At 39.9% G+C, this 25,120-nt stretch overlaps 1 protein-coding gene across 1 annotated transcript in view; it reads left to right on the top strand.

Annotated features, from left to right (window-relative positions):
- Window positions 1–5,524: 5,524 nt before the first annotated feature.
- Window positions 5,525–25,120, top strand: part of SLC5A8 (solute carrier family 5 member 8) — a gene marked incomplete at both ends in the record, with an annotated part of 61,432 nt that continues 41,836 nt past the window's right edge. The window contains 5 exons of the mRNA XM_082666674.1: window positions 5,525–5,875; window positions 12,614–12,679; window positions 14,698–14,749; window positions 22,053–22,120; window positions 23,095–23,249. Coding sequence (XP_082522800.1) covers window positions 5,525–5,875; window positions 12,614–12,679; window positions 14,698–14,749; window positions 22,053–22,120; window positions 23,095–23,249 — 692 coding nt within the window. The remainder of the gene's footprint in view (window positions 5,876–12,613; window positions 12,680–14,697; window positions 14,750–22,052; window positions 22,121–23,094; window positions 23,250–25,120) is intronic.

The following is a 25,120-nucleotide window of genomic DNA, read 5'->3' as shown; positions in this document are numbered from 1 at the left end:
CATGGAATCTATGAGATTATCCTGCATTAATAGCCTTGATTAAAACGACTGCAAGACCATACCAGTATGAAGGCCAAAAATGCAGTACAAACATGGTAAAAGTGCTCAAGGCAGGGAGAGAGTACATCTGGTTGTGGGCTGGTAGGATTAGGAATAGTGAAATATTTCATGAAGAATGTTGAAAATTGAGTCCACCTTTAATGATGGGTGAGACTCTTATCACCCATCTCACCCAAGAGGAGGTGGGGGTGAGAGCATTTATACAGAACCATAGATGGGAGAGAAAACTAGGGGGGAGGCATGTGCCAAGGTGAGTGGGGATGGTTGTCTTCTTGTGAAGGTTTGAGTTCCTCGCATGAGCTATGACCCGTGTCAGCGCATTCTAGGTCCTTTTTCCACTTGAGCATAATTACCAGCAAGTGTCAGTCTGTTCCCATTGACCTCCCTAGCTACTCTGCTTTAAAAAAAATTAAAGAGGCCATTCAGAAAAACTCTTATATTTCTACAGAAGACAAAAACATGTGTGAAGCAACTAATAATACAGTGCTGTAATTTTCAATATAAATTTCTTATTTCCTTGTTTCAGGATAAATGGTAAATAGACATGTTCCCAGCAGTGTGAGGTGAGTAATAGGAGTACCAAACATCATTTCACTCCAAGGAAACCTGTTTGGCTCTGTTAGCCATCTATATCTAGAGCCTTCAGATGTAGTAGGCCACCAATTTTCAGGGCCACCGATTACTTTTCTGGGGAAAAAGTTTATTTTGAAATATTTTTAAAACATACCATAAATGGGACTGGGAAAAAGGTGTAATATAAACCTATTGTGGTTTAAGTTGCTGTTTTTCACAAAATATTAAATGTGAATATACTTCTAAAACCTGAATAAACTGTGCAGTTATAAGGCATTGCATGAATAAGCTTATTATATATTTTTATATGTTTATAAGTACACTGATTAGTGAGAGGGATAAAAGTGAACTCAGTAGGAAAGCTCTGGAGAGAAACAAAAAAAGTGAGACCTTCTACCCTATAGCTAATATTATTTACCTTATTTAGGGAGGGACCTGGTTTATAAACTAAAGTAACTTTTAGGCCATAAGCCAATGATGTTTTAAACTTGAAGGCAGCTCATGTAACTTTCTTAACTGCTGACTTGTTAATAATTTTAAATATTATTTGTTCCCAAACCAATCTTTATTTTTAATTAATTAATTTATTTTTTGGCTGCATTGGGTCTTGGTTGCTACGCGCAGGCTTTCTCTAGTTGCAGCGAGCGGGGGCTACTCTTCCTTGCGGTGTATGGGCTTCTCATTGCAGTGGCTTCTCTTTGTTGTGGTTCACGGGCTCTAGGCATGCGGGCTTCAGCAGTTGCAGCACGTGGGCTCAGTAGTTGCAGCTCGTGGGCTCTAGAGTGCAGGCTCAGTAGTTGTGGTGCACGGGCTTAGTTGCTCGGCGGCATGTGGGATCTTCCCAGACCAGGGCTTGAACCCGTGTCCCCTGCATTGGCAGGCAGATTCTTAACCACTGTACCACCAGGGAAGTCCCCCAAACCAATCTTTATCATAGCCTGTATTTAGAATTTCTGTGAGCTTGAAATCCTGTCCTTCCTTCACCAAGTGTCTGACACAAATATAATCCCATTACAACGGATGTCATTGCAACATTTTGTGTATCACGGGAAGTGTTTCCTATTACCGCCATGACTCTTCCTTAAAAGAATGTAGTCTGTATAACAAGACAGTTGGGGATAGTGCCTGTACCTAATCTTAATGAGCTTTGACTTTACAACATCCTGTGTACTAAGTGTGTTCCTAAAATCAATGCACATTGATTATAAAACCAGCAGATCACATGTCAAAATGCACTTGAGAAATGCTTTCTTCAAGGGCTGTGAGCGACTGAGTAAGGGGTAGCCCGCTGTGACCAGGCACCGCAGCGTCCCTCTGTGTCCCCCATTCTGAGTCAGCCACTTCACTCGCGCTCCTGTCTGCTTCTGTGTGGCCCTAGTGTTAGGGGTCTTCTGAGTGGTTTCTTGAGGAGAGAATAGCTGTTTGTCAAAACAAGAGGAAAAACCAGAGACTATCAACTTTAAGTAGAGAAGGGTAAGGTAGGAACTAGTCATTGGCACAGTTGATTTGTGTTTTTAAACCTGAAGACTTCTAACTTTGTCAGCTAAGGATGACCCATGGGGAAATAATAAACATTCCTGGCAAACTCTGAGAAAGAAGTTTGTTTGGTGAAGGTTGTGGTTAAGTTAGATGTGGCAGAGACTGCTGGCCATCCCCCAGTGTCTATTCTCCTCTTCTTCTTTAGAAGTAGGGCCCCTAAATTTAGTTTGGCCCGTGGCCCCTTAGCACAAAGACTTCATTTCCCAGTCTCTCTGGCAACTAGATGTGACCATGTGACTAAGTTCTATTGAATGAGATATAAGTGGAACTGTCACATAAAATTGACGGGAAATGTCCTTGAAGGATGTGGACATACCCTAAGCAGCCCTTTCCTTCCTCTTGCTGAGATGGAAATCAAATCTGAGGATGGTAGAACTGTAAGAGAGGAGTTTGGATCCCAAATCATTTCATGTAGCCTCACCCCTCTCCCCACCTCAATCCTCAGCTACTTATCTTTGGACATATTTAAGTGTGAAAGAGAAGTAAACATTTATCTTGCTTATACCATCGTTATTTTGGTTCCTGTCATTCTCAGCCAAATGCAATATTAATTGATAAAATGGGTAAAAAAATCATAATGATAAAGATAACTGCTGTAGGTCTAAATGTAGCTTTAAAATAAAAAGTAGTTCCTGATGTAGCTTCACTCATTTTTCCTCCAAAATGTCTATGAAACACAGAAAAAAGATGAAATTTGCAACATTAAAAACCAAGACTGAGTCAATTTATTTGAGAGAATTTCTTAATAATCCCTTCCTTTGTCTATTCACGTAGTCAACAAATATTTTTTAAAATAACTACCATGTACCAGGTTTTAGACCCAGGGAGTATAGTGATGAACGAAAGAGAGAGAAAGTCCCTGCCTTCATGGGGCTTCTATTCCAGTGGGAGAAGACAGACTACAAACAAGATAAACAAAGAACTATGTCAGATTGTATTTGTATATTAAAAAAACAAAAAACAAGGTAAGGGAGTAGAAAGCGATAGATGGAATGGGCAGGGAAGGTTTTTGGAGGAGATGACATTTGACCTGAATGACGTGAAGGTCAGAGTCATGGTGATATCTGGAAGAAGAGCATTCAAGGCAGAGGATGCAACACATGCAAAGGCCCTGAGACAGAAACAGGCTTGGTATGTTCCAGGAACAGTGAGAAGATAATGTGGCTGGAGTAGAGTAAATGGAGAAAAGAAGTGGTAGGAAAAGGTGTCTGAGAGCTGGTCAAGGGCCAGAAAATGTAGGATGAATTGCTAGGAAGTCACATTTAACTGGACTAAAAAATGCATCGTGGTGCATTTTGAAAAGGAAATGTCTCCCTAAAAGTAGGTGGGAAGACCTCTTGTCCTCCCCACAACTACTACTACTATGCTGGGTTCAAAGTCATAACATCTCCCATCATCAGAGAATTGGACAGTCAACACTCTGTTGTCTGGGTGTTTTCCACCAAAATGCCTCTCTCTCCATACAATCAGAGGCCATCATCTCCAGAGAACATATCATCTCACTTAATCCTCTGGCAGGACGCTAATGGGGGTAGAGTACACTGGCAGCGCACAGTGAATCTTGGGAGGGGTCGTAAAGTAAAGCACTATAGTTTGTGTGGAGATGGAAGAACCCCAGATGTAGTGGATGCTATAACTTTTATGGTGCTGTTTCATGGTGAGAGTTTGAGCTCCAGGCGGTGACAGTAGGAGAAAATACTGTCTCTGTCCAAGACAGTCATAATATTATAGTGCAAACATAGTAAATTTCACACAGTTGGGACATAATTCCAAACCATGTCGTTGTTTAAATAATTAAATTACTTGGATTTAGCTTATATTTCCTTCTTTATTTCCTTTCAAAAGTGTTATACACATAACGTCAGTTTACAAAAAAATAGTCTGATATAGCTTTCTTCACATACTAGGCTGGGCTAAATGCATTCTGTTTACCAAGGGTCAACTGCTAAATTATAAAGATGTATGAAGATGAACAAGGATGGCTTGAAATACACCTATGCCAGGGCTTATTTGGCCAGAGGGCCTCATAGAAGAAAAACCTGAGGATCACATTGCTTTACAGGCATGACTCGTGTTGTTAGTAATATTTCAAGGCAAGCCACTTAAAATACTGAGTGCTACTACCGGAAATGATCTTGTCTTCCATATGCTTTCAGGTATCTTCATTTAGGTGTACATCTTTGTGCCTACATTTAACATGTGTCTACATTTGTACTCTACAAAGGTATAGCATTGTGATTAAGAGAACAAATTCTGTAACAGACCTGGATTAAAAATCTTAATCTCTACCGTTTCCTTGGGAAAGTGTTTTGGCCAGCTTCCTTTTTTGAAAAATGGAGATGATTTCTATATCAAGGGTAATAGTAAGAATTACACTGGTTAATGTACAAGGTGCCAAGCATGTTATATGTCACATGGTAAGGCTTATTAAATAGTAGGCTTATTAAATATTTCTGGTATTATAACAACTATCATTTGTAGGAGAGACTGTTGGGAATCAAAATTGTTTGTTGAATGAAAGCGCAGGCAACCAGTAGCACAGACTTGTTCCTCTCCTTTATAACTGCTTACGTGCCTAAGGACCGGGTCCTCAGCTCACTGCACACTGTCACCCGAATCGCCCATCAATTTATCACGTAAGGCAATCGAAAAATTCCAGGTGTATCTTCCCGTAAGGACCCGGTCTATTGAACTGGAAAGCTAAAAGTAAAGACGTGTTAGCAAACGGTATTTGTAGGGGTGGGATAGCAGGATGGGGGGGAGATGCAAGAGGGAGGAGATATGGGGATATATGTATAAGTATAGCTGATTCACTTTGTTGTAAAGCAGAAAGTAACACACCATAGTAAAGCAATTATACTCCAATGAAGATGTTAAAAAAATAAAGGCGTGACAATTGCCCTTCGACCCACCTCTCCCATAGGTCGCCTGCTCATTTAAATAGTGCGTTCCCTCGGGTGCCACTTGATAAAATTGTCTGGGCGCTCCTTGAGGATTCGCCAGAGGCGGCTGGAAGCTCCAAGTTCACCTGCCCAGGTGTCCGCGGCCCTCGGGGAGCCACCCTGGCCTGGCACCTGGGGGTCGGGTCCCCGAAGTCCCATTTCGGGGGGCTCTGCTGGCTGCGGTGGGCGCAGGGGCTGCTGCCAGAGCGTACCCTCCTTTCCCTTTCGCGAGACGCTGGGTGCCGGCGGGGACCGACACCTGCCTGACGCCTCTAATCCCCTTAGGGCGCCACGCCCGCCGCGCGAGGCTCGGGAATAAGTGAGCGCAGGGCGCGCAGGTGAAGTTCCGGCTCCGGCTGCGAGCCGCGGAGCCTCCCGTTTACGCGCAGGGCCCCGGCAACCGCGCGGCCATGGTCTCGCCGCGGGGCATCGGCACCTTCGTGGTGTGGGACTACTTAGTGTTCGCCGGGATGCTGCTCATCTCGGCCGCCATCGGCATCTACTACGCCTTCGCGGGGGGCGGCCAGCAGACCTCCAAAGACTTCTTGATGGGCGGCCGCAGTATGACCGCCGTGCCCGTGGCGATGTCCCTCACCGCCAGCTTCATGTCGGCTGTCACGGTCCTGGGCACCCCCTCCGAAGTCTACCGTTTTGGGGCCATATTCAGCATCTTTGCCATCACCTACTTCTTTGTGGTGGTCCTCAGCGCGGAGGTCTTCCTCCCGGTATTCTACAAACTGGGAATTACCAGCACCAACGAGGTACAGGGTGAGGGAGGGCCCGGGGAGAGGTGATGGGGTGAGGGGAGTACTTTTCAGCTCCTGGAGGGATTTTCCTGGGGGCAGGCTCACCACCACATCCAAGTCTCTCTCCGTTCATATCCATCACCTCTTCTGCCCGCCCCTTTTAGGGAGAGGTGTCCTGTAAAGGCGAAAAATAATCTCGGGACTTAACATTCATGAGCTCAGGGGAAGAGAGAGGCTCCCAGGGTAAACGGAGTTATTTGGACTAGTGCTCAGTAAGGCCATTTCTGCTTTAACATCTTTGATTCCAAGTCAAGGGGAAAGATTTTTCAACTTGTTATCTTGGGGAAGGGTAAGTCTCAGCTCCTCCTCCTTGAAAGGAATCCCCTCATTCCAGGTCCTCAGTCCACTCACTTTTCCAGGAAGTACGGGTACTCTCCCCTCCATCCCTCTCGCAAACATGGCTTCCGCGGAGTCAGGCACTCACATGGTTAAGGTTCCGAATCTCGTGTTTGAGACCAGATTCTATGCTTACTAGCTGGGTAACCTTGGCTGACTTAATTAACCTTTTGTGCCTCTTTCTAAGTCTCAAAATGGGAATAATTATACCACCTACCTCATCTGGTTGTTGGGGGGATTAAATGAGATGATGCAGGGCAGCATTTAGAATAGTGTCTGGCACAGGGTAAGTGCTGAGTAAATGTTGACCGTAAGTATTGGGGTGATGGTGGTAGAGATTGTTCCCTTGGGATCACTAGGAAAATTTGGCTGCAGAGTTCTTAAGCATCTCCGCCTTCTCTCTCTGTGGAGAGATGATTAAGGGAAACCATCTTTCTAATTGCACAGGTCCCCTGGTTATAAATTTTCTCAAATCGTCTGCCAGAAAGGGCTTTGCAAAGATAGTGTGAATGTTTGGTTTAGTTTAAAGAGCTGTTGAATGGGAGTGTCAGGGGAGGATAAAAGTTTAGGGGAGTGGTCGGGCCCAGTTCCATGAGTTCCATGGACAAACCTGCAGAAGTGGTCTCTCTGACAGACCATTATCCAGGGACCCCGAGCCTCATTCTCAGCAGCCACCTTGTCCTCGAGTCCATGTAGTGTTTGCCCCAACCCAGAGCCACTGGATGGTGGTTTCTTAGTGAGGCTGGTTCAACTGGTGCTGGGGATGGGCCCCAATGGCACAACAAGTGTTGGTGACACACTGCCTGGGCTCTAGTGAACTCATTGCAGGGTGAGGTACCCCTGGTGCAGCACTGCCTTCTTTGCACTCTGGTCATGGTGTTTGAGAGCGTTTAGTCATCGCCCCAGAAGTGAGCAGGGTAGAGTTTCTTTGTTTTGCTCAAAAGTGACAAACTGATTACCCCAGACAAACTCAGTTTTAGGTCTTTTTTGTTGTTGTTGACCCTTATAATGTTTTGAAAAAAAATTAGTTTAGCATTTAATGATGAGAAGTCAAAGAAAATTCCAGATTCTGACTTCTTCTGGAACTTAAAAGACTAGTGACACTGGGCCCACATTCCCTGTGGCAACAGGAACCCCACTTTACAGCCGTTTCTCTCATTCCCTATTAATTTCTATATTGAGGTCTCTTCATTGTATCTGCATGGTTACTTTCTTATGGTAGAGAAATCTATCTGCATTTAGGTCTTTATCAAAAATGCAAAAGGGGGCTTCCCTGGTGGCGCAGTGGTAGAGAGTCCGCCTGCCGATGCTGGGGACATGGGTTCGTGCCCCGGTCCGGGAAGATCCCACATGCCGTGGAGCAGCTGGGCCCGTGAGCCATGGCCGCTGAGCCTGCGCGTCCGGAGCCTGTGCTCCACAACGGGAGAGGCCACAACAGTGAGAGGCCCCCATACCGCAAAAACAAAACAAAACAAAACAAAAATGCAAAAGGGAAAATGGAAAGGACTGAAGGGAGTTCTTGCTTTGAGGGGGATGTCAGAGGACATATTTCTTAATGGATATGAGGAATATTTCAACCTGGTAATATATGAACGCCTGGCTGATCCAGTTGGTGTATTTTACCTGATGAGATCTGTAGGCATTTCGAGTCCGTGAGCTCTGATCTATAGTTAACCAACTCCAAAACCCAGAAAGGGTTTGAAGAACCTGGCAAGAGGACTTCAGTCCCCATAGGTGAATGCTCCTCTCATAATCACTGACCTGTGCCTCTTCGGGTGAGCAAACGTTAACTCAACCAGAAGCAGATTTCCCACACATTTGCAGCGGTGGAGGCTAAGTTAGCAGAGTTCCAGCTAAAAATGGCAAAAAGCAAACGTTTACTGAATGCTTAATACAGGCTGGGCACTGGGTTGCCTGTTTGACATACATTATCTGACTCAATGCTCAAAATAATTCTTATACTGTGAGAGCCCCATTTTGCAGACAGAGATTCCGAGTAAGTTAAGCTACACAAGAGAGCCTGAAGCAAAGTGGACACATGCCTAGAGGCTGTGCAGTGGTGCATACTGGCTGCTTCTGAAGGCTCCAGTGAGTGTTATAACCCTGCGTGGAGTTTAGAATGGTGCAGGCAAAATGGGCTGTGGACACACTGGGGGTGTCCACGCCTAGTGGATGCCAGGCCACCGGGGACAAGGAAGTTAGGTAACATGCTATGTCCCTGGCAGTTGGTCATGGAAAACACTTTCTTGTGGCATATTTTGTTTGTTTTATGCTGAGAGGTGGAATCAACTATACAGAATAAGAAGTCCAGCATTGAGACACCCTGGCATTCTTGTGCAAGTATGAAATCTTTCCCTAGTTCCAGATTGTTAGCTACAATTGGCTGTTCAGAAGCATTTGTGATATCTATTTATCACTGCCTTCAAGGTGTAGTCCTGGTAGGTGTATAGCGACTTCCAGATTCACAGAGAAGAAATATGCAGGAGCCCAACTGCATTCACCATCTCTTCAGGATGTTTCTGGATCCAGCAAAATCAATGTGTTTGAACTACGTTGCCCAAACTCTCTCTCTCTCTCTCTCTCTCTCTTTTAAAAAAAAATCAGTAGAAATCTTAGTGTCCCTAAGTTATTCAAAGTCCTGAGGACTATGAGAGATCTCAACTGACTATAGGTGTGACTGAACCAAACTTGGGTCCGCTCGTCCATGCGCAGTAAAGCCAATCTACTGACACCAGGTTGCAGTGGAGGAAAGTGCAGCTTTTATTATTAGTCTGGGGCAGCTAATGATAAAAAAATCCTCAACTCCCCAGTGGGTTTTAGGGAAGCATTTTTAAAGGCAAGGTGAGGGAGGGGAGTCACAGTATGTGACCACCTTGTGCGCGATTCTCTGATAGATTGGTGGGGAGGTGATAGGGCAGTGTCACAGGGGTTAACATTTTCAATCCTCAGGCTCCAGTAGGTCTGGGGCTACATGCTCATGGTCATCAATTAATTAACTTCTTCCATCTGATGGAGGTTTTAGCATCTGTAAAACAACTCAGGAAATGTGCATCAGATACTGTTATCTTGGTACTTTGGGGAGGAACTAAAGATTCTGTGACTGCCATATTGCTGATTTACTGTTTGAATTGTTACTAATTCTCCTGGCCCATCTGCTCCTTTGTCACTACATGCTCACACCCTTTCAATCATTAATTCTTGAGCCAGGCTTTTGTGACTCAGGGGAGGCCTGGAAGACTACAGCTGTTCTATAAACAAGAGGCAGGCAGAGGACACGGGGGCAGGGGTCTGTCCCAGGAAGGTACCATAGGATCCTGCTTGGTAACATAGACACCTACTCTTATTCTGTGGTTTTGTCTAGAAATCCTAGAGTTATTCTCTGAGCCTACTGATCAGTGACTTGATCTTTAGGTATCTCTTTAGCAGCCCAGTATCTGAGATGGACAAGACTGTCCCCTGCCATTCGGTAAACAAAGGATGTTGTGGCCACCAAGCCATCAGCCACTGCAGCCACCCCCCATGGTGCACCCTGAGGGGAATCCAGGATGGAGAAAAATAGGATACTGGCCCTAGATAGATAAGATGTATATGAAAGGAAGGCTTTCAGTAAACTCAGACTCTTGCATTTTCCCATACACAGAAAAGCACTAAAATCATTAACTTCGTCAGTTCTTTGTGATTAGCAGTAATCTTTTGATGTTCAACTACATGTTTTGTTTTGTTTTGTTTCCCAGCAAATACCCCTATGTATCCTGGCTCCTCCCTTACCTCTTTGGAACAGACCCTCAGAGCTGTCTGAGAGGCTGCCACCTTGGGCTATAGTCCTCAGTATGGCCTCAGAATAAAACATAATTCTCAACTTTTAGGTTGTGCACTTTTTTCATTCAACACTGAGATAGTGATAGAATTCTTGGTTCTGTCTTGAGTTAGTATTGTGTATATATATATTTTTTGTTGTTGTTGTTGTTGTTGTTGTTCAACTTGCTATATTCTTACCTCCATCATATTTTCCTCTTCAGTTTTCTTTAGTCTCCAGCAGCATGAATACACGTACCTAGAAAAGGCAAAGACTTCTCTGTCAACTCATGGACATTTATTTTTAATAGAGTTTTACTAAAACAACTCAGAAGAAATAACACAGCTCTGTTCCCATGCTTCAAGACACTTCTTGGGTTTTCTAAAAAGTCTTCCAAAATATACTTGGATGATTTCGACTTATGTAAATCACTGAGATTTAAATTCTTAGGCCTATGGATTTGGTTACCAGCTTCTTAATGTCCTAACTCTTAAGTGAACAGTTTACAACATTTCCCCATCCGTTTACATCGTTTGATAGTCTCCAAAATCCTGCAGAGTAAGTGGGGAAAGAATGATTACTATGATCCCCATTTTCAAAAGGAAGAACTTGAGATTTAGAGTGTCCCAAGCTCGTGGAGTCAAGAGTAAGGCTGGAACAAGGGCTGGAACTCTTGCCCCAGAGCACTCACTGCACTGCATTGTATATTCATTACTCATCAGTTATTTTAGGACGTCGTATTATGTGTCAGTGCCACTCACTCACTCTGGATGGATCTTAGACACATGGGCAGTTTTCTTGTTATTTTGAATAACAGAGTGGTTAGGTGCACAGAGTTTGGCATCAAATGATCCTAGATTTGCATTGTGTCTCCAGCAATTATTAGGTTGCAGCCTTGGTATTCTCTCTGTGCCCCAGTGTGCTGGTTTCCAACATGCACTTATGCATAGTAACTGCCTCATGGAGTTGTTGGGAGGACAGGGCATGCAGCAAATACTCTATAAATGTTAGCTGTGATTATGAAGCAAAAATATCTGGTGTCTTTTCCTCTGATATTTACCTAATGTCAGTTTTTCCTCCCTCATTTTTTCTGCTATATGAAAAGACTACTGTCAGCCTTAGAATTCTCTCTATATGTAGTAATAATATTCAACTTAAAGAATGTCTTGGACCCCGGCTTCCTTCCAGCTCTAAAATCCTAGGATTCTAACTCTGTAATACATTATGATCTATAATATTGGAGATAAGCACACCACTGACATACCTCAGAGATATTACAGGTTCAGTTCCAGACCACCACAATAAAGGGAATATTGCAATAAAGCGAGTTGCATGAATTTTTTGCTTTTCCAGTGCATATAAAAGTTATGTTTACACTATGCTGTAGTCTGTTAAGTGTACAATAGCTCTATGTTTAAAAAACAATGTACATACCATAATTTAAAAGTATCTTATTGCTAAAAAATGCTAACCATCATCTGAGCCTTCAGCAAATCGTAATCTTTTTGTAATAGTAACATCAAAAATCACTGATCAGAGATCACCATAACAAGTATAATGATAATGAAAAGTTTGAAATATTGCAAGAATTACCAAAATGTGACACAGAAACATGAAGTGAGCAAATGCTGTTGGGAAAATGGAACCGATAGACTTGCTTCACACAAGGTTGCCAGAAACCTTCAATTTGTAAAAAAATGCAGTACCTGTGAAGAACAAAAAAGCAAAGTGCAATAAAATGAGGTAGGCTTGTATATTATAAGATACCGCAGATGTCACGCTTGGCTCTGAACAGAAACTTACTTAGGCTGATTTAAGTTAAAATTTTTTATTTTAAGGATATGGGAGTAGCTCATAGCATAGGTGGAAAAGCTGAGCAAACAAACTTTGAAAAGGACAGAAGGGAGGGCAGCCTCTTCAGGCCACCCTGTCAGGATCAGTCTGCTTCTGCTCCAATCATTTTCTGTCTTTATATCTTGCCTCTAAGATTCAAATACCCATTGAGAAGAGAAGCTGATTGGCTGAACATGGGTCCAGTGACTATCTTTTGGCCTAGGCTGGGCACCTTGATTGTCAATTCCACAGTTGCCTGAAGTGGGAAAGGGTTGATTCCCTAAGTGTATCAAAGGAAATGTATTGGGTAGATACCAAGAGAAAGGGGAGGACAACACTTTGCTCATTCTAAAAATGCAGAATATAATTCCATTGGTATGACATTCTGCAAAAGGCAAAACTCGTAGGGATGGAGAACAGGTCAGTGATTGCCAAGGTTTAGGGGTGAGAGGAGGGTTTGACTACAAAGGAGCAAGAAAGGAGAAACTTTTGATGGAGTTTCCTGTGGGTGATGGAGCTGTTCTGTGTTAAAACCCATTGAACAGTACTCTAAAGCAAGGGTCAATTTTTCTCTATGTAATTTAAAATAACAGTGAAATAGGAGTGCAGAATACGAATTAGTTATGAAGTTGCTTTAAATTTCTAACTCCTTTACTTCTTAAGCTGCTGGTTTTTAAAAAGTGTCCAGAAGTTTTACATATTAACCATTTTTCCTTTTTTGGAAACAGTATTTAGGACTTCGATTTAACAAATATGTTCGTCTCTGTGGAACAATCCTCTTCATTGTTCAAACAGTAAGTAACCCTCAGTTCATTTATTTTCTCTTTTTTTCATGTACAGTGTTTTTAAACAAGGGATCTGGGTCAAGCTTATTTGGTAAATACATGAAAGATAAAAAAGGGATGTTGAAAATAGGAGGAAACAAAAAAGGAAAAACACTTGTCACTACATAACATTAATCCTTAAGATCATTGAACAGTGTTTCAGCAAATGCATTACTTCCTGGGAAAACAGAATGATTTAAGTAAACATGGAATATTATATTGATCAAGCAACACTTATGTTACTTTAGGAAAGTATGGTTTTCCCTCTTACACCTCCCTCTGTCCCCACCAAAGTGACAGTAAGGGCATTACTAATATGACAAAGATATTTGAAGGAACTGTAGTAGCTGATAGTAGGAATTGTAATAAAGGGAAAACAAGTTGTACGTTTCATAGTATTTTGCAACATGTTAAGCAATAAACTTAATAGGAAAAATTAACTGACATAGGAAGACATTAGGTAATAATTTTCTTTGTTTGAAAGCATACTTTAAAAAATGAATCAGTGCTCTCTTTTAAAAATCGAACTGTAAAACCCAACTGATGTACTCATTGATATAAAACAACAAAATCATGCACTCTGGAGGAGTTTTTAAAGCCAACTACACAATCCAGTACTTCAAGAATGTGCGAGTGTAGATTTACTGCTTGGCACAAATGGAAAGCAAAGATTTGCCAAGCAATCAGTGACAGAGAACGCTTCCCACCCTTCGTCCAGGCTGCTGGAGGCTTATCGCTATCATTGTCACATCATTTAGACCTATCTTCCTCTTGGCGGCTAAGTGCTTTAAGAATGAGTTTGATAACGGAGGTCCAGGAAGGAGTTTTCATTCTCATCCGTTTTTATAATTCCATTTCTCCATTCAAAAGCTACCCAAACATTTGCTACAGCAGGACAGAGTGCCTTTGCAATTATTTAACTTGACTCCATTTTACATCTTTGTAAATTATGTAACTTAAATTGTATCTGTCCTTAACGCTTGCAGTATAAAAGGAAAGAGCCCTCTGGGGTCTGGTAGACATTCTGACACAGAGCTGAGGCTGGTAGCTCGCATTCGACAGCGGAGTTCAGACACTCTTTGGATCATCGTTAGAAGTGCCAACAGAAATGAAAAAGTGGAGACAAATGTTAGGAAGGTGGCCTGTGGTCACATTTTCAAATCTTTAACTTGGACAGAATAATGACTGTGAAAAGCTAGTTCATTCTTGCAAAAAAGAGGGGAGCTTTAGAATCTGCTATTTGAAAGACTTACTTCCATAGATGACTCATGCAATTTAATCATTCAACTACTATATAACATTTTTTTCTTATGTTTTATACAGTAATCATAGAATTAGCGTCTATGTATTTGAAAGATCAAATGCAATGAAAATGGTATTCTGAGAAAAAAGAACATATTTATCTTACTGTTGTACCCCAGATTAATAAATACTTTTTAAGTGTACGAATGAAAAATAATAAATAATATTTAAAAGGTAGAATAGAATTTTTGTTGGCTTTCAGGAAATTTTAGGGCAAATTTACACTTTTGTTTAATTAGTGGTCATGCAAACTTTTACAAACAAGGTTCCACAATTTTCACTGTTTTCCCAATTAATTATACAGTGATTAACAACAGCTTGAAAGCATATGAATGAGGAAGCAGCCCCTTTTAAATTTGTATTCTTTCTCTCTTTCTAATTGTTCTAGATCTAGGAAAATTGATTTCAAACTTGAATTGATGTATCAGTGAATATCCGCACTAAGTACAACATGAAAAGTCCATATTTTTACACAAAATTGGTCATAAAAGATTTTTGTGACCTATGACCGCACCACAAATGGAAAAGGAGAGTCAACTTCACTTAAATAACATTTTTCAAGTTACAAGCAAATTTTATTAAGTATATTGAAACTGTAGTTTTAATTCATAATTAAATTTATAGAAAAATATCAATATTTCATTTTGTAATTCATATCGTTTATTTGGTTTTCTTTTTCCCCCTAGATTTTGTATACTGGAATTGTTATCTATGCCCCTGCCCTGGCTTTGAATCAAGGTACATTTTAGAGTTACCAATATGTCACTCTCATTCGGGGGTTCACTTTTAACAGACCTTATTCTATCTTTGGGGAGATGGGGAGGTGCAGGAATGCTTCCAGTAACCTGCATCAGCTTGAGGTGGGCCAGGTGGGTTCAGTGTCTACACTAGCAGCTTCTTTGGGTTCCTGGATCATAGCTTCAAAAGATCTGTAGACTTCACTGGGCAGTGTTTCTCTGGGATGTGCCAACCAGCCATTCTCCATCCCTTCAGAATGAACGACCCCTGTAGTCAAAATCATGAAAGACTGCACTTCCTCCCTTTGTGGCTATAACTTGGAGCCCATCTCCAAGAGGCTTCTGTGTTATTCAGCTCAGACTCGGTGCCGTTGTAAAATCTGGCAGGGAGAGAAACTTTCCTTCTCCCCATTTCTAATGTGGTCCAAAATACAAGAAACAGAGATCTGTGTGATTTGAAATATCAGATTGCTCCTAGTGACCAAAGGACAGATGGCTATAGTATCCCTATAAACCAATGTGTGATGATTGTAGTGATCAGCAGATTACTGTACTCTCTAGATTTGGGCAGATAATAGCTGTGAAACTGAGATTGTTTACTGTGGCAAATGTGTGTGTTAGTCATACCTTCAGAAGGCTTCAGGGGAACTCCATGTTCCCTGAATTCTTATCAATCAGAAGTGAATTTATCTCTAAAACTTCCTTGTAAAATGGACAAGTGGACTCTGTGATGGGAAGAATGTGATACAGTTCCTCCAGTTAATATAAAATGGACAAACAACCCCAAAGAAAACAAGAAAAAAAAAAGAAAGAAAATGGAAAACCCCAGCTAACTCCACATTCTAATTTCCTGATTTCATAATACATAGATAATAAAGCACAACAGTATTGTTACAAAGAAGAACTCCATTATATAATGTGCTATTGAATTCTGAATGTCAGGCTTGTTCCATGTCAATATTACCAACATCATGGTTGGATCACTTCATATGTAAAGAGCTGAACTGTAAACTTCATAAGTTACCTATTGGCTTTAAGTGTAACTAAAGATGTTGGCTTTCGAGTTTTAAAGTGCAGTTCTGGGCGTTAGAAAGCACTGCCTTCAGTGCTTCAAGAACTCTGTTCTTATCAGTTTATTGAGCCACTCCCTAGGAGTAAATTAGGATCCAAGGACTGCATTTTGACCCTTTGAGTACCAGTTGTGTATTTTACTGTACCAAGGGAGTAGACACAAGCATAGACAGGGTACTTGGTGTGCAACCGATACTCCATAGAAACTTGTTTAGCTGAATTGGAACTTAACATTCTCTAGATACAATTTTTTTAAACTTTTTTTTTTAATTACAGAAAACTTCAAACATACACTAAAATAGAATAGTGTATTGAACCCTAATGGACCCTTAACTCTACACTAATAATTATCAACTCTTGGTTTAATTCACTTCCTATTTCCCTCACTAGATTATTTTGCTGTAAATCTGAGATCTTTTATCATTTCATCTGAATTCCATATGTCTTTTACATACTTTTTTCATTGAGGTATAATCAACATATAACATTATATTAGTTTCAGGTTTACCATAATAATTCAATATTTGTATATAATACAGTGATCACCACAATAAGTCTAGTTAACATCCATCATCATACATAGTTACAAAATTTCTTTTCTTGTGATGAGAGCTTTTAAGATTTGCTCTCTTAACAACTTTTAAAATATGCGATACAGTATTATTAACCATGCTGTACATTACATTCCGATGACTTATGGATTCCATGACTGGACGTTTGTACCAGGATGTGTGTTTTTTGTTTTTTTTTAAATAAATTTATTTATTTATTTTTGGCTGCATTGGGTCTTCGTTCCTGCGCATGGGCTTTCTCTAGTTGTGTTGAGTGGGGGCTACTCTTCGTTGTGGTGCGCAGGCTTCTCATTGCGGTGGCTTCTCTTGTTGCGGAGCACGGGCTCTAGGCATGTGGGCTTCAGAGGTTGTGGTGCACAGGCTCAGTAGTCGTGGCTCGCAGGCTCTAGAGCACAGGCTCAGTAGTTGTGGTGCACGGGCTTAGTTGCTCCATGTCTTGTGAGATCTTCCCAGACCAGGGCTTGAACCCGTGTCCCCTGCATTGGCAGGCGGATTCTTAACCACTGCGCCACCAGGGAAGTCCAGGATGTGTTTTTTAAACACAATTGTACCTTTATCATTTCTAAAACATTAACGTTAACACCTTACTGTCATCAATATAAGGTCAGTGTTCAGATTTCCCTGATTTTTTTTTCAGTGTTTGTTAGAGTCAGGATCCAGATAATTTCATGTAATTATAATTATTTCATTTATCTCTTATGTTTCTTTTTCTTGCTTTTTAAAATCGAAAACCATATTTTATTGAGATATATTGTAGCTTATATACAATAAAATGCCCAGAACCTAAGTGCACAGTTGGATGAATTTTAACAATTTTGTGTACTTGTGTGACAACCACCCAACTCAAGATATACAATATTTCTATCATCAAATCCCAGAAAAATTTTTTTGATTCTTTCTAATGAATTGCCACCTCCATTCCAAGCAGCCAGTTTTCATCACCATAAATTAGTTTTTCCTGTTCGTAGATTTTATATAGTGCCTTTCTGCATCTGGTTTCTTTTGCTCAACAAAATGTTTTTGTGGCATTCATTCATGTTGCTACATGTATCAGTAGTTCATTCCTTTTTATTGCTAGTATTTTATCATATACATCTACGAAAATCTGTTTATCCATTCTGTTGTTGATGGATGTTGGGTTGTTTCCAGTTTTAGGCTATTTTGAATTAAGACTGCTAAGCGCATTCTTATACAGGTTTTGTTTTGTCTTGCTTTGCTTTTTTTTTTTTTTTTTTTTGCTGTATGCAGTCCTCTCACTGCTGTGGCCTCTCCCGTTGCGGAGCACAGGCTCCAAACACGCAGGCTCAGCGGCCATGGCTCACAGGCCCAGCCGCTCCACGGCATGTGGGATCTTCCTGGACCGGGGCATGAACCTGTGTCCCCTGCATTGGCAGGCGGACTCTCAATCACTGCACCACCAGGGAAGCCCCTTGCTTTGCTTTTTGACACACGTTTTCATTTTTAGTGGATGAATATCTGGAAGCAATATACAGTTAAATACACACTATTCTGACCCAGCACAGGGTAGGTGCATGTAAAAAATTTACGAGAAACTGCCAGATAGCTTTTCTAAGTGGTTCTATCATTTTGCATGCCCACCCCACGATGTGTGAGAGTTCCAGTTATTCTGTGTCCTTGACAGATTTTGTATTTGTCTTTTCGATTGTAGCCATTCTAGTTGTATGATCTATTATCTTATTGTGGTTTTAATTTGTATTTTTCTGATGACTGTTGATGTTGAGTTTACTGGCTCGTAGAATAATAAAATGAATACAAAACAGACAAATAACCCAGCAAAAAGTGGGCAAAAGACTTGACCCGTCACTTTACAAAAGAAAATATTCTACCAATCCATTACATAGCCTATTTATCCGTTTACCCAGGCCTTTTAAAATTTCTCTCAGTAATGTTTCTTAGTTTTTGATATTGAAGTCTTGTACATATTTCTTAGATTTATTTCTAGGTAATTGATGTTTTTTATGCCATTGTAAATGGTATTGTTTTATAATATCATTTTCTAATTATTTATTTGCAAGTATGGAAAAATACAATTGCCTTCTATATGTTGATCTTCTATCCTGAGAACTTGCTAAATATATTCATTAATTCAAATAGGCTTTTGGCATATCCCTTATGGTTTTCATGTTGTTTATGAATAGAGACAGTTTTACTACTTCTTTTCCTGTCTGCATGCCTCTTATTTCTCTTCTTTGTCTTAATGCACTGTTAATGTAGAAAATTATATTGATTTTCAAATGTTAAACCAATTTTCATCCTTGGGATAAACCTCACTTGGTCATAATGTATTAACCTTTTTATAAATTGCTGGATTTGATTTGCCAATATTTTGTTAAGGATTTTTACAGGTTATGAGGAATATTGGCCTGAAATTTACTTTTCCTTTAATGTCTTTGTCAGGATTTTGGTATCAATTATACTGGCTTTATATGATTTGGGAAGTGTTCCCTCCTCTGTTTTCTGAAAGAGTTTGTATAAAACTGTGTATTTCCTTCTTAAATGCTTGAAAGAATTCACAATGTGGGCATCTGGGCCTGATATTTGTTTGTTTTCATAGAAAGGTTTTGGTATATGGATTCAGTTTCTTTAATATAGAGTTATTCATATTTTCTTGTTCTTATTGAGTCATTTTGGTGAACTGTATTTCTTGTGAACTAGATCTAGAAGCTTTCTCAGACTTCATTTCAACTTTTTTGGAGAGACTATTCCATATGCAGTTTTCAACTCTTTTGAGTTAATACCAAAGAGCACAACTGCGGGATGATAAGAATGTGTTTAGTTTTGTAAGAAACCACCAAACTATCTTCCAAAATGGCTGTTACCATTTTGCATTCTTATCAGCAATGTATGAAAGAGTTATGTTGCTCCACATCCTTGCCAGTGTGTGATGTTGTCCGTGTTCCAGATTTTGGCCATTCTAATAAGTTTCTTGTTTTCATTTACATTTCCCTGATGACATATGATTTGGAGCATCTTTTCATATGCTTATTTGCCATGTATATATCTTCTTCTGTGAGGTGTCTGTTAAGGTCTTTGGTACATTTTAAAATCAGGCTTTTTTTTTTACAGTTGAGTTTTAAGAGTTTTTGTATAATTTGGAGAACAATCCTTTATCAGATATGTCTTTTGCAAAATTTTCTTTCAGTCTGTGGCTTATCTTCTAATTCATCTGATATTATCTTTCACAGAGCATATGTTTTTTAATTTTAATGAAGTCCAGCTTATCAATTATTTCTTTCGTAGATTGTGTCTTTGATGTTTTATCTAAAAAGGCAACATCATATATAGGTCTATGAGCCATCTTGATTTAATCTTGGTGAAGGGTGTAAGGTCTGTGTCTAGATTCATTTTTTTTGCATGTGGATCTCCTGTTGTTCCAGCACCGTTTGTTGAAGAAACTATCTTTGCCCCATTGAATTGACTTTACTCTTTGGCCAAAGATCAGTTGACTTTAATTATGGGGATCTATTTCTGGGCTCTCTGTTCTTTTTCATTGATCTATTTGTCTATTCTTTCACCAGTATCACACTCTCTTGATTATTCTAGTTTCATATTAAGTCTTTTCTACTTTTTAGTTTTATTTTTTTACTTTTGCCTGCATTGGGTCTTTGTTGCTGTGTGCAGGCTTTCTCTGGTTGCAGTGAGCAGGGGCTATTCTTCATTGCTTCTCATTGTCGTGGCTTCTCTTGTGGAGCACGGGCTCTAGGTGCACGGGCTTCAGTAGTTGTGGCTCGCGGGCTCTAGAGCACAGGCTCAGTAGTTGTGGCACATGGGCTTAGTTGCTCTGCAGCATGTGGGCTCTTCCTGGACCAGGGATTGAACCTGTGTCCCCTGCATTGGCAGGCGGATTCTTAACCACTGCGCCACCAGGGAAGTCCTCATATTAAGTCTTGAAGTCAGGTACAGTCAGTTCTCCAGCTTTGTTCTTCTCCTTCAATATTGTGTTGGCGATTCAGAGTCTTTTGCCTCTCCATATAAACTTTCGAATCAGTTTTTCAATTATCCACTGTTTGTCATTATCCACAAAATAACTTTCTGGGACTTCCATTGGGATTGCACTGAATCTGTAGATTAAATTGGGAAGAACTGACATCTTGACAGTATTGAGTTGTCCTATTCATAAACATGGAATATCTCTCCACTTATTCAGTTCTTTCATTTCATTCATCAGAGTTTTGTAGTTTTCCACATATACATCTTGTATATATTATATTTTGTTAGATTTATAGCTAAGTATTTCATTTTGGGGGGTACTAAGGTAAATGGAAATGTGCTTTAAATTTCAAATTCCACCTGTTTTTTGTTGGTATATAGGAAGGTGATTGACTTTTGTTTATTAACCTGTATCCTGCAAACTTACTATAATCATTTATTAGACCTGGGAGATTCTTTGCCAATTATTTCAGATTTTCTACAAAGATGATCATGTCATTTGTGAACAAAGAGAGTTTTATGTCTTCCTTCCTTCCTTTGTACCTGTTCTTAGTGGGAAATCTTCGAGTGGCTCACCATTAAGTATAATGTCAGCTGTAAGTTTTTTGTAGATAATCTTTATCAGATTGAGAATGTTCCCCTCTATTTCTAGTTAATTGAGAGATTTTATCATGAATGCATGTTGGATTTTGTCAGATGCTTTTTCTGCATCTAGTAATTTGACAATATGATTTTTCTTCTTTAGTCTGTTGATGTGGTGGATTCCATTAATTGATTTTCAAATGTTGAGCCAGCCTTGCATATGGTGTTTAATTCTTTTTATGCTCTTAAAATTTGATTTGCTAATATTTTGTTGAGGATTCTTGCATCTATATTCATGAGAGATATTGGTCTGTAGTTTTCTTTTCTTGTAATGTCTTTGTCTGGTTGGTATTAGGGTGTTGCTGGCCTCATAGAATGAGTTATAAAGTATTCCCTCTGCTTCTGTCCTCTGAAAAAGATTGGTATAATTCCATCCTTAAATATTCAGTAGAATTCATCACCCTCTGGGCCTGGGGCTTTCTGTTTTGGAAGGTTATTAATTATTGATTCAATTTTTAAAGTAAATATAGGTCTATTCAGATCATCTATTTTTTTCCTGTGTGAGTTTTGGCAAATTGTGTCTTTCAAGATATTGGGTCATTTCATCTGGATTTTCAAATCTGTGGGCATAGAGTTGTTATCCTTTCATTAAAAAAATATAATATGCCCCTTTACTTCTTAAATAAATGGTAACAAATTATATAGACTCTTCTCTATCTTGGCCCCATTTTAACACACACAACTTGCCTTTCATGGACTGGTAGAATAATGTGTTTATTTGAACCATGACAACAAATATCCTATGACCCCATTCAGTCTGGGTAACTACCTCCCAATATCAAGCGGTGTCTTAGCTTAATTACAATATAAATGCTTTTTCGTGTATTTGATTTAGCCAGTGTTGGATATTGTATGGTGCCTGAGGGTAGAAGCCAGGTGTATTTAACTCATCAAATAAAGTTTTAAACTCCATTTGTCTTGGTACATTTTTTGATATTTGGACCTAGTTTATGGCAAGTGGGTGTAGAGGTAGGTGCCCAATAAATGGTATAGCTTCCCCCTGATGATTTTTTGAGAAGTGCTTATATATGTTTCATAGTTACACGTGCATTTTCTTTTCTTCTACAGTCACAGGATTCAATCTGTGGGGTGCTGTAGTGGCTACTGGTGTGGTCTGCACATTCTACTGCACTATGGTATGTCAAGAACATTATTTCTCCTTTCACTCTACACACTTGCTTTGCAAAACTGAACATTTCAGTCGTTGCATGCTGCAATCTGGGTTCTTCATACCTGCCTCCCACAGTGTAACTTTTTTGGTAAGGAATATTCAGTCCAGGGTAAAATTTGATCCTTTGTAGGACATTGATCATAACTGATATTTTTTTCTTTCATTTGAACCATGCCGTGGTCCCCAACCTTGTCTCCTAGTTCACTCTCACTATTGCTGTGTTACTATAGCTGTGCTCATAATATTCCTCAGCTTAGAAACCTGAGATAACTTCCCATTGCCTTTAGGCAGGAACAACAGTCGAAATATGTAAGAACCAGTATGGCATGGGCACTGATATTATCATGGCTGCCGATCCTTAGCAGTGGTGCAAGCCTTATGCAACCCCTGATATTCTAGGTCTTAATCCTTTAGTTGCTCAGTGTTTTGGAAGACAAGGTCCTCAAGGAGGGGCTGGTTCAGGGACTGGAGGGGGACACTCGGGAAGTTTGTGGCAGTGGCTAGTACAAAACAATTTTAGTTTTTTCAGCAACTGGTATGTCCTTCTTTGTGCATCCTGGTTGAATTTCAGCCCTGCCTATAGGCTAAAATCTATGATATCGCCATTTGCAATTTGACTCTGAATTTTTTTCCCAACAATATTCCCACACCACTCCACGGCACTCCAAAATATATATCTGGCTGCACTCAACTTGCCACGTATTTTAACCTCTCTAAGCTTTTGCCCATGCTATTTTCTCTATTGGGAGGACCTTACATCTTGGACTCTGCTTATATTTGAAAGTTTGGTCTAAGTAATACCTTCCTGACTGTCTCCCTGGGGGGAATTCTTGGCCAAGATCCATTTTTCGTTATCTTTCTCCAGCGTGGTGTATAAGCATGTAGATGCTTAATAATGTCTGGTAGAAGCATTAATCCTAATGTACTTTCCCCTCAAAGGGTGGTCTTAAAGCGGTTATCTGGACAGATGTTTTTCAAGTTGGGATCATGGTGGCTGGATTTGCATCTTTGATTATACAGGCTGCATTGATTCAAGGTGGAATCGGTACTATTCTAAATGATGCCTATAATGGAGCAAGATTAAACTTCTGGAAGTAAGTTGCTATTTACTTCTTGGTTAATATAACATTCCTTTTGTTTTTTTCTGTTAAAAAAAATCTCTTGGCTGAAATAGTAAGTTTACATTAGAAAACAAACCAACCGTTAAGGGTGTGGTACAGAAATTTGAAGCTGGGAAGTTCATGCGTAAGGAATTTCCACCAGGTCTTTAAGGGGTTAGTCAGTTGGTAGTTAGCTACGTGGAGCTGAGGATGGTGCTTCCTCCTGAGAAGGGATTGATAGCAAAAGAGTATTTTCTTCCAGATATTAAAGTCTGGAATAGGTTGAAAGGTGTGGGTAGGGAAATAAGGGAAGATATACTAGACAGAGAAGAAAAGGAAACCTCTTAAGAAAAAAACACTAAAAGCCAGTGATTCCATTTTGACAGTTCTTTGTTTCAAGCAGCCTAGAGAATTCCTCTTTTAAAATTACCCTGATACTGTATAGTATATTATTATTATGCTACATATATATGTGTGTATTATATGTGTATAAATGTTACATAATGTACATTATATATTAAATATTATTTCTTGAAAATTGACTAGAAAAGTTACAGCTGATGCCTCAAGTCTCAGTATAGCATAAGGTGTAACATCTTCAACAACTACTTAGTTTTCTTAAAGAAGGCTAATGGATAAACTAGATATTTCATCACAAATATATCACACAATTTAAAAGAATATTTTAAACACCTTCTCTTTGGGATCAATAGTGTCTTCCTTGTACATCACATTCAACGTGCAGGGAGTGCTCATTTTGACATAGACCAAATTATTTTCTCTTTCAGCAGCCCTGTTCTGAGATAAGCAAGCTGAAATCATTGGCAAAAGGAAAGAAAATCATTTTGCACTTGGTGGCTCTCTTCCAGTTTTCTGAAAATAGGTGCTAATGTATGAGAAGAACGTCAGAAATTGAACAGGGTCAATGTGTTAATTTGCAAGAATGAATTATAGTGAATCAACTTCAGCTGTTCTCAATAGTTTTTTTTCTTTTACCGCAAGATTCAGATTCCAAGGAAGAGAGCCTCCAGTTGACCTAGCGTGGGCATGATTCCATCCTGTAGCTAGTGCAGAGCAGAACATTTTGATTGACCACCATTTAGACTGTTTAATGGAGAAATGGTCATTTCCCCAAGGCAAACCTAGGCTGCTGTTACCAGAAGAAGCGGGAATGGATACCAAGAGGCAGAAACAGCCAGTGGCCACTTGGGAGACTTGGATTACTCCCAGATCTCTTCCTAGTCAGCTAGGTTGAGGGGAAAGGGTGTGGAGTCAGTCATTTTTCTGCAAAGTAACTGTCACTTTATACAAAGAGTACATACATTGCTGCATTGAAACGATAACTTATACATCAGTAAGAGATTCTAAAAAGTAAAAAGTTAGACATTTTTATGACCGTTACAAGGTTGTCAACAATTAAGGAATAATGAAAAGCCTTATTGTATATCCCTTGTTATTCAGATATGTTTTGAGAATATGGTGGGCAATAAATCTGCCCTTGTTGAGATAAATGAAGGGAAGGATTTTGTGTTGGTATTTTCTATATGGTCTATAGTTGACACATGTATTCTGTATTGCCAAAACCACTGAAGTGGATGTTTTAAATCTTGTCTTACTTCCTTCAAGTAACTCGCTGAACCCTTTGGTTCTTGACTTTTATTAGCTAGTATAGTAGCTACTTTCTCTATGGGAGAAAGGGCCAACACCCTTAAAACTCTTAGACTTTGATATTAAGTGTTAGAGGATGGAATAGAGGCTCTTATCTTTCCATAAGCAGGCTGGAAAATGCATAAATATGTAGCACTTTACTCAACTGATCTCAAGTATAAGCTTTGAAGTGGAATTGCAGAATTTCATAATTTTCA

The sequence above is a fragment of the Grampus griseus genome (genome assembly GCF_964374135.1).
Source record: "Grampus griseus genome assembly, chromosome: 11".
Classification (NCBI taxonomy): Eukaryota; Metazoa; Chordata; class Mammalia; order Artiodactyla; family Delphinidae; genus Grampus; species Grampus griseus.
This window is presented reverse-complemented; position numbering and strand designations above follow the sequence as displayed.